The sequence below is a fragment of the Poecilia latipinna genome, unplaced genomic scaffold (assembly GCF_001443285.1).
Source record: "Poecilia latipinna isolate Pla-1442-1.1 unplaced genomic scaffold, P_latipinna-1.0 Scaffold2172, whole genome shotgun sequence".
In the NCBI taxonomy this organism is placed as follows: Eukaryota; Metazoa; Chordata; class Actinopteri; order Cyprinodontiformes; family Poeciliidae; genus Poecilia; species Poecilia latipinna.
The window spans coordinates 1-10,580 of NW_015114788.1; the positions used below are offsets into that span (position 1 = coordinate 1).

Here is a 10,580-nt window from a genome sequence, read left to right on the forward strand (position 1 = left end):
TTAACATCATGTGCTATCTGGGATAGTATTAATGCCTCCTAACATCTGTCGCAAATAATTGGTGAAAACAAATTAGAAATTAGAAGAAGCATAATTAATAAACATAGGCCTTGAATATGTATTTAATGACATTTTCTTGTTGCAACATGACAAGATATGAAATATTTAAGGTATGAATTGGACAGAATCATGTTTTAGAGTGAATTAATTGAATCATTTGTCAGCGATTGCCTTTGGTGGGACATGAAAACTAGTGGGGCGTCTGCTGGATGTCATGCTCATGATTGTGTGGAAGGTTCAAGAAGGCCTGTGGAAGAAACAGTGAGTGCGTGCAAAAGTCATGTTGTTGACCATTTTTCTGGGCTAAATCTTTGTTTTCTTGTCCTCCATTTTTTTTATTTGGTCCCTGGATGGATTATTATTAAAAATGATTCAACAAAGCACAAAATTCTCAAGCTTTCCAACTTAAAGTCAGTTTACTTGTATTCCGCCCTAAGGTTAAAAAAAAGCCTTTTTTCCTGCTTCTTAGGAATGTCATAACAGCACCAGTTTCCTAGAGTCAGGATATTGTGTCTCTCCGGGTTTAAATTGCCATCAGAAAAGGCGCTCCAGAGGCCAGCTCTCTGTTGTTTCTTAAAGAGGGACCCGATGTTGACTTTTTCCCCAGAGGGCTGTAGCTTTTTTCCACCTCCCCTCTTCACCTCTTCTATTTTTTCAACATTCACCACTTTCCTGTTTTTAACCACAGTGTAGTGGATGAAAAAAAAAAGAAAAATGGAGGGAAATGCTTGACTGGACTTACAAAGGCCTCATATTTCTGAAGCTTTGACTGAATTTCTGATTTCTCACCCCTCTGCCATTTCTCGTGCTTCCTAAGCCGCAGTTTGGAAGTTGCAACCACAGCACAACTGTCGGCTCTTGTCACAAAGTGACGAGGACCCGGACTCGTGTCAAGTGACACGGTCGGTTTGAAAATCTCACTCGGATCAAACGCAGTCTCAAAAGCCTTTTTTTCACTTTGCGAAAGGATAAATTAGTAAAAGGACAAAAACCTGAAAGGGAAATGACCTTTCAGAAAAATTAAATGGAGAAGAGCAGTAAAGTTTTTTTTTTTCAAAATGAACAAAATTTGCTTTCCCTTCGCCCCCTAGCACATCAACAATGACCACATCCACGGAGAAAAGAAGGAATTTGTGTGCCGATGGGAGGAATGCTCTCGAGAGCAGAAGCCCTTCAAGGCCCAGTACATGCTGGTGGTCCACATGCGCAGACATACTGGGGAAAAACCACACAAGTGCACAGTAAGGATCCTCATAAATGTCAATATAACCCTATCTGCAGATGATATTGTATTGTGCATGTTAATATATATTTCATAGCTAAATGTAAAAATCTAAAGTGTATGGGATAATTCTTTTCCATCTTCAGTTTGAAGGCTGCACTAAGGCCTACTCACGCCTGGAAAACCTGAAAACTCACTTACGTTCCCATACTGGCGAGAAACCTTATGTGTGCGAACATGAAGGCTGTAACAAGGCTTTTTCCAACGCGTCGGATCGGGCCAAGCATCAGAACCGAACACACTCCAATGAGGTATTAACATGGGTCCATCATCCATCCATCCTACATTTGTATTGTTTCATATTTAAAAACTGACCTATGCAGAAATAATTGTAAAGTTTGAAAAAGGCCCAAAAATGATTTTGATCGTATGTAGAGTGTGCAATTATGACATGACAAATGTGTAGGAAGCCCATTCAAATAAACTCATTCAAATCTGCTCTTCGTTCTCCTTCAGAAACCGTACGTGTGCAAAATCCCGGGCTGCACCAAGCGCTACACAGACCCCAGCTCCTTACGGAAGCACGTAAAGACGGTACACGGGCCAGAGGCGCATGTCACCAAGAAACAGCGTGGCGATTACCCACGCCCTCCGCCTCAGCCACGGGAACCTGGAGGCAACAGCCAGGGCAGGTCGCCCGGACAGCTACCCCTGGGTGGATACACGGACCAAAGGGAGTACAACCACGCTACCTCAAAACAAGATGAATGTCTGCAGGTGAAATCTATCAAGACTGAGAAGCCAATGGTAAGACTTCAATTTTTGCTTTATCATCCACTTTACTGACTCATATTGTCTTTATTTAGTTCACTAACGTTCAAACAGTAATTAATTTATGCTTCCGATGCCTAAGTGTATTTGAAGAAAGGGTTTTCACACTGACCTCTTCTAATGAATACATCTTCTCCTCTATCCAAATGCTTCGGCATTTCTCTCCGTTCCTTTCTAAGGACAGTGGGTAATCAGGTGAGATGGGTTTGACACTACATTCGTTCGCCCTTCATCTCATCCTGCTGCTTTGGAGGAAAGTCTGCCAGCCAGACTTTCACCATACGCATGCCAAATGTGTTCCCAATCTGGTTCTCCATCTCCAGTTCACCACAACCATCCAAAAATATATATATATATATATATATTTCTTCTCGTTTTTTAGCACTTCTGTTATTTTTATCATTACAATGCTTTCCTTTGAGCACTTCTCATGCCTTTGGAAAAAATGCATAATTTGAGATGCACCTTTAAGTAATCAAATGAACAAGAGAATTTCAATTGACCTTCATTAATGACCATCTCAACAAATAATCTTTTTTTATGATCAGTAAATTCGCCATCCTACCTCATAAAAAGTGGCTTCAACACTCTTCACAGTGGCTGCCGTGACTGAGTGAAGAAGTCTAAATATCAGCTATTTTCAGTGTCGATAATGTGTTTAAAATTTAAATCAGGCTATGAAAAGCTATTTTAAAAGAAGCTGTTTTATTAAATGAGTGAGATAGTGAGACTTTCACCAGATAACAGCAAGTTGCTCTCTTTTATTCTTTTAAGCTTTCAACTTCTGCTCTTCATCAAACATGCTGGATTTGTTGATATAATTCGTAAGATAGGAAGGCAAAGATTCTCATTTTGTCTTAAATTGGTAAAATATCTTGTTTTACAGAAATGGTTATTTCATATGCTTAACATTATTAATTAATGAACACCTAGGGCAGAAAAAAAATCTGCAAAATGATGTATATTGGTGCATCTCATAGAGGGCGCTCAAACATTCAATGCCCAGTAGTACAAACTTTCACAATATTACAGGAATTCCATCTTTTGCACTACATTGCGTCCTTGTCGTGCCATGATTTATGTTTCTTGTGTGGTTTTGATTAAAACCTTTAATTACGCTGCTGCCTTCTGTTTGTCTGCGTCCATCAGACGTCTCAGCCAAGCCCTGGCGGTCAGTCTACATGCAGCAGTGACCAGTCCCCCATCAGCGCCTATCCCAGCAGTGGAGTCCAGCTTGCTGTGAGCGCCGGACGCTCGCCAGGGGAGGGGCTGGAGGAGGACGAGGAGGAGGAGGAAAATGAAGAGGAGGTGGAGGAGGAGTGCGAGGGCGAGCCAGCCCCCATTATGGACTCCACGGTGTCCACGGCCACCGCGGCCATGCTGACCCTGCAGGCGAGGCGAAGCATCGGCCGGCCCCTGCGCTGGATGGAGCACATGAAGATGGAGAGGCTAAAGCAGGTGAACGGAGCGCTGCCCAGGCTTGGGTCCCTGTCTCCCACACCACCCCCTAAAAGTTCGGCAATGCCCAACATCCTGGGGAAGGGTAAGTGTAACTTTGTGAAACTTTTGTTAAATTTCCTCAGGCCTCACATCTTGTGTTCATTTCATTACTCCAACACATCTCGGAAGCACCTGTAGACAGAATTTACAGAGCTGAATGATTCTGATTCCCATCTTACTGGCTCTGCCTGAAGGGTTCAGGAAAAACAAATGTTGAAAGAGGTTCTGTTCCACTGCAAAATAGTATCAAGATGTACATCATATCAGAGAGAACAGCATGTAATATCATGTTTCATGGCCAATTGCAGCTAGTTGTCCATGGTAACATCTGTTTGAGAGATCTCTCCACACTTAACTTTTCTTGGCTTCTTCTCTCTAATCCTCCTGTAATATTTCTTTCATCACACTTCATTTTCCTTGGTTCCTCTGCAGCCTTCCTAACGTTCTTCCTCCGCTCTTCTCAGGATCGTGCTTGGGCAGGCAGTGGGGTGTGTCTGCTCCTCAGCCACCTGCTCACGCTGAGTTGGCCAGCACGGAGCTAACAGTGCTCAATTTGCTCCGAGACCGGCGCGACAGCAGCGGGAGCGCCGCCAGTTCAGCCTACCTGAGCAGCAGCCGACGCTCTTCGGGAATCTCTCCCTGCTTCTCCAGTCGGCGCTCCAGCCAGGCTTCCCAGGGTGATGGCATGATGCCGTCCCAGCACCACCGCCGCCTCCACAATCTCAGCTCCACTGACTCTTATGACCCCATCTCCACAGACGCCTCCCGCCGCTCCAGTGAGGCTAGCCAGTACGGAGGTGGAGTAGTAGGAGGAGGCGTTGGAGCACTCTCAGGTGGGAGTTGTGGAGGCGGAGGAGGAGTTGGCTTTGGAGGAGGAGGTGGGTCACGAGGGATGCTCAATTTAACCCCTGCACAGCATTACCACCTTAAGGCAAAGTACGCAGCAGCTACTGGTGGCCCACCCCCAACGCCGCTACCCAACATGGAACGCATGAGTCTGAAAACCCGCATGGCCATGATGGAGGAGGGTGGCAGCAATCACAGTCTGCCACCTTTGGTCCGACCACCTCGTTGTGGTGAAGCCGCTGGAGGGTACAACAATGGGTTTATGGGGCATGGAGGTTATAGAAGGAGGGTTCTTTATCCTGGCGAGGGAACTCTGAATGGGAACCGAAGGGCGAGTGACCCGGTGCGGACACAGGCTCCTGAAACTTGTAGTTTGCCTCCAGTTCAGCGATTCAACAGCCTTAATAATCTCAATCCTCTTCCCCCTCTGGCTCATAACTCTACAGCTGAATATCGAAGTTTTAGCCTTCAGAACTACACGCGCTCAGAGGGCAACCTGCAGAGAGGCCTGCAGCATTCAACAAACACTGGCAGCATTGCAGAAAATGCAGCCTTGGAAGCCCTGGCAATGGAGGATGATGGTGTAGCCGGCTTGTTTCTTGGAGATGAAGATATTTTGCCAGATGATTTGGTGCAGTATCTGCACTCCCAAGATCAGATGAGTGGTGGTTCATACATTCAAAATGAAGGGCAAATAGATTCTAGCCAAAGGGACAACTCCTACCCCGCCGTGGAAGCAGGGGTAAACTGTACCTTCCCTGAATCTCACTATCTCCAGCCGCAGCAGATACTAGAGAGGAAGAGTCCTAGTAAGCTTCCCATTCAGTGGAATGAAGTAAGCTCAGGTAGTGTTGAGAGGTCTCCCCAAAGGTTACAAAGCCACCACATGCAGTGCGAGAGGTGGCCTGAGGCAACAACTGCATCAACTGGCAGGTCACGAAACACGCTGATTCCCCAGCAGGCATCTGTGGACTTCCATGGCAGCTGCCAACAGGCTAATCAGTTGCAAAGTACTAGTTATGTTAACACTGGGGTGAAGCTGGAGACACTGCCCAACTCCTGCATGGAGATGAGAGGTACCAGCATGTCAAACATCTCACAGGGTATCAATGGGGCTCTTCCTCAAGGTCTTAAACAGCAGATGTCCACTGGGCCTTCAAAACAGAGCCATTTCCAACAGAACAGCAGAACCATGTGGCAGGTTGGAAACAACCTCATGCTTACCCGGGCCTCCATGGACAGTGTACCCAACTTGTCCCAGGGAACCGTTCCAGATCACAATCGACCAGTACATGCTCCGTATCCACCAATAAACAATTACAAAAATGTAGTCAAAACCCAGCAGTACTTCAATCCACAGTCGAATGAAATCGACCAACACCCCATCCAACCCCAACAGCTACAGAGGAGTGGAGACCAGTGTTCTCTTGTGTGCGATGTATCGGGGCTAAAACTAGAGAACCTGGATCATGGAAACATGGTACAAACCTTTTCGGATTGCCTCACTTACGGACCAGCCGACTGCAAGTCCTCTTCCTTCCCTGTGTTGAAAGAGCAGAGTTTGTTAGAGTCCATGGCAGCATCTGAGGGACCAGGCAGCTGCAACACAAACACAAATGCCCTTCCCTCCCCTGGTACAGACCTAGTCAGCAGCACAGTTGATGGCCAAGTTCCAGGAATATTAGACGAAGGGGTAAATCTGGACTTTGGTGCCATCCTGGAGGATGGCTACGATCAAGGTAGCCTGGTCTCTGAGGTACTGAGCCCCTCTATGTTCCAGGGCCTGTCGAGGACCTCGTCACGCCTCACCACACCTCAAGGATCCACCACCTTCAACAGCGTTGCTCCCGGCCTCAGCAACATGGCCATCGGAGACATGAGTTCCCTCCTCACCACCCTCGCCGAGGAGAGCAAGTTCTTGGCTATAATGCAATAGCTGCTCCTTCTCTCCACTTTCTCCTCCAAAAGGGATATAAAATGGAAACAGAAAGAGGAAAACAATTGGTGTATGTGAAGATTAAGACTCACAAAGTGGCAATTAAAGGAACTTTATAAGAAGTTACCATTCCCAAACCATTTTACATTAGGAAAATATAATCCCAAACAGAACAGGGATGTGCCATGAATATGTACAGATAAAATTATATTCCTTTTCTGGAATCAAGGCTATTTTTGGAAGCCCTTTCTTTTGTATTTGCTGGTGAGACAAAGCTCATCTTCCTTGAGTCAGTATTGTGTCACTGTTTTAGCTATTTGTAAAAATGCATGTAACTCCAGTTAAACCTTGAACACTGTCTATAGAACTAGAAAGACTAGCGCCTTGTGCCAACCTTCCTAACGTCACAGGTACTCACTGCGGCTGAGACATGGGCCGTCACTTTAAAAGGCCCTGAGGACAACTTTATACATCATAGTTTTAATTCGTGCTAAATTCTCATTTGTTTGTGTTGCTTTTGTAAATCTGTAAAATGTTTCAGTGCTTTGACCAAGTTTTACCAAGTGGTATTTTTGTCAAAAAAACAAACAAAAAACAAACAAAAAAACGGACTACAACTCCAAGTCTTCAGCCTCTGTAGATCGTTGTCTACTTGATATCTTAATGGCTTTATTTTAGTTAGTCTGGTAAGGTACTCACAAGTGTTTGTAGAGGTGTCTTTGTATTCTGTTTGTGGTTCGATTTTTTGATGTTGGATTTTACAGCTCTGCAGAACTGATCTGTAAACGGACGCTCTGTTCTATAAATCTTGGTGCTTTGCGTGTGGTTACATGGATCCATATGAGTACTTCTATGGTTTTGAAATGTCTTAGCTCATGAAAAGGTCTTCAGCATAGAGGTCCTGTAAACATGATGTGTTTTTGTTTGATTGTAAAGTGTATGTATTGTTTTCTCCAAAGCTCTTAAAATGTAGAATGTGTACTAGGGGTGTGATGGCTCATGTATACGTCCTTGAGCCACCATGGTACAGACGTCACTTGAAGGTACATGCAAGTCACAGGTGACCACCACTCCTAGTCAACAAAGCTTTTTAGTGCTTTTTTTCTTAAATAATATGAGAAAAGAGACTTTCTAAAGCACTCCACACCAAACCAATGCAAGAATGGCTGGCAATAATTACAAGCATGGCTCTGAAGATTAGCAGTGTGTAGAGTAAGGGTTTCCAGTGATACGGCAACAATGAAGAATGAACATTAGCAAGTTGTCAAGTCCAATGTTCATATCATAGAGAGCTTATGGTAAGCAGTATTATATGTGTTCTATATATTTGACATCAGGTGTTATTCTACCATCCACCACCAGACACTAAAACAAATTTCTGCTGCAGGAACCTTTTCCATTAACCACTGTAATTTTCTTTAACCCCCTTATCCTGGTTGAATGGTCCCAGCATTCTTCCAGTTTAAACATGACAAACGTAGTTGGTATTGTTGTTTAAAAACATTTAAACCCAGCTACCCACACTAAATACTGCTGTGCTTCACAGCTTTTAGCTTTAAATACCGGTATATGAATAAGATCAGTTGAAATATGGCCGACTTCTGATTTCAGCTTCTGTAGGAGTAAGGCTCTTGTCACAGGCATTTTTTTTAAGATTCAAACTTGTAACGTCTTTCAAGATTGAAAGAAGCAGATATACTTGTGTATGTGATTATCGTTTCTTCGAGATGCTTTTCACATTCTTTAATTGTTAGACATCTGTGTATTGTTACAAAATTCCTCTGCGATAATAAGTTAATTAATTTCAGCTTCGCATATAACAAATGTGAAAAAGTTCAGAATAAGATCATGCTCCCCACTCCTTAATTTTACCAGTATGGTTACACCTTCTTATAAAGTTTAAATTGACTAATTAAGGTCTTTAGAGTAATCTCTCTGCAGATTCATTGGTCCCTCCCCTGTACAAACACGGGAGCTGGGATTGCTCAGGTCTTTTACGATCTATTTTAGTTACACACTTCCACCATCTGGAGAGGCTTTTCTTAGGTTTTATACTTCAACCACTACAAAACAGCACAAGAATAATGCTGTATTAGGGGAGATCTATGGACCTGGATCACTTATAAGAAAAGCAGCAGCACTCCTGCAGGAGGAGGAGCCTCACAGCCTCAGTGTGCGTCATTTCTGCAAGCGGTCTGATTTAGGAGCCCATAATGGAAACACACAGAGCTGACAGGCGGGGGTGAAATAAAATAGGTTCCTTGCACCTAAGTTATGCTTTGCGTAGTTCAGACGCACTTTTAATTTCCTCTAAGTTCATCACAAGCGCCACCTAGTGTTCAAACAGTGAATCACTATTAAATGCTTATTGATACAGAGTTTTCAAATTCGGAGAAGTTACCTATTTTTTCTGCGTTGTCTTTTGTGTAGAATTAAGTTTTCAAATTAAATTAAAAAGACTTTAAATGGAAGCATTTTTTTTTTTCATTAAAGAAATTTTGGACCGTTTTTATTTGATGCTAAGGTAAGTTATTTTCAAACTAAAAAATAACTTAATTATTTTTGTCCTTGCTTATCCTCTGCCAGTACAAAAATCTTACCAGTAAATACTGAAAGAATATTTTGCATTTGGCTGTGTGCTGCTGTGGCGTACCTGTACCAACCTTATGTGTGCTGTCACACCCCTAATCCGTACTGCCATCAAGTATTGCAGTGACTTTGTCCAGCAGTGTTAGTTTTGCCTTGCAGTCTTCTGCCGCTGCGCACTGAATATTGAGGAGTTTACCTTTCATTCAACATTGGAACAATGAGGTACAAAAGTGTTTTTTTTGTTGTTGTTATTTTTATTTGTACTTGGGTACTTTTGTCATTTTTGTAGCTGTGCATTGGAGTTCTATTTTTTTTTTATTTCAAAGAAATAGAGATAATTTCCTTTGACAGAAGGAAATGGGCTGAGGTATGTGCCTTAAACGAGAGAGATCACTGCCAATCTTCCATTGTGAATACTGATAAAAAAAGGTGAAACTTTTAAACCTGAAAGGAAATTAAAGAGAACATTTATATAAGGAAAGTCTGAATATCTGAAAAGTAAAGATTTGCAACATACATTGTACTTTTTTCTTTTATTTTCCAAGTTTTCACATTTATCGTGCTTTTATATAAATATATATATATAAATATATATATATATATGTAAATAAAATACTCTTTCTGTAGATTTAGCAAATGAAACGTGGAGTACCCTGGGACCAATAAAGAACTTTGAAATCAAGGATTCCCAGCCCCCCCCCTCGGTTAGAGGAGGGGCAGATCTGGCTGCAGAGCTCTGCACCTTTGCCAGAAGAGCCGCGTCACACTTTTATAACTGACAACAAATGTTTGTATGGTTTTAATAAAAAAAAAAAAAAAAAAATTAAAATATATTTTCAGACTCTGGGATTTTTTTTTCTTTTATGTGACAGGTTTGGATTATAGAGACATATTACAAAAATTATGTAAACCACTGTTCTTCCAGAGGAAAATCTAGTTGTAAATGTGGAAAAACACAGAAATGAGGTAAGAGTGAACGTTAGTTAATTAAATGAAACAGATTTAGAAACTATAAAATATACTATTTGTTTTGCTACATGACAAATATTTGAGAGATACCATTATTTTTTCCGAGGCACTGCAAAGTACCCAACCTCTTGTGCAACAGGCAGCTATTGATCTTATTGATTACAAATTATGTTAGCTGTGATCATCTGTTATCAGCAGAGAGCTGCGGAAGCACGAACTGAATAAAACACAAATGTAAAAACACGGATCCTGTTCCACTCAAAGCCCAAATATTACTACAATCCCCACTTACTGCCTATTAAATTGCTTGTCAGATTAAACCAAAATCTCCCCTGATCAGCGGGTTTCAAGCTGATTCAGACTGAAGGAGATGTTTAGGATGAGAGACTTAAAAAAAGTTTTGGTTTGTGAAAAGACAAGCTGATGTGCTCAGACTGGACAAAGACAAAGCGTTCCCTTCATGCATGTTGGAACATACGATTCGGTTTCATCATTAAAAAAAACGTGCAAGTATGAATGTTAGTCACATAAAAGGTAATTAATGCCAAATGGGGCAGCAAATCTTCAACAAAATCACATAAAGATGTTGCGGAATCTCCTTACTGAACATCCAGGCTTGATCCTTAG

At 42.4% G+C, this 10,580-nt stretch overlaps 1 protein-coding gene across 1 annotated transcript; it reads left to right on the top strand.

Annotated features, from left to right (window-relative positions):
• Positions 1–1,151: 1,151 nt before the first annotated feature.
• Positions 1,152–9,414, top strand: LOC106936562 (transcriptional activator GLI3-like; the record flags this gene model as incomplete). Its single annotated transcript, XM_015017655.1, has 5 exons — positions 1,152–1,301; positions 1,429–1,593; positions 1,799–2,089; positions 3,263–3,656; positions 4,078–9,414. Coding segments are annotated over 5 exons (3,318 nt in total), but the record flags the coding sequence as incomplete, so codon positions are not given.
• Positions 9,415–10,580: the final 1,166 nt, after the last annotated feature.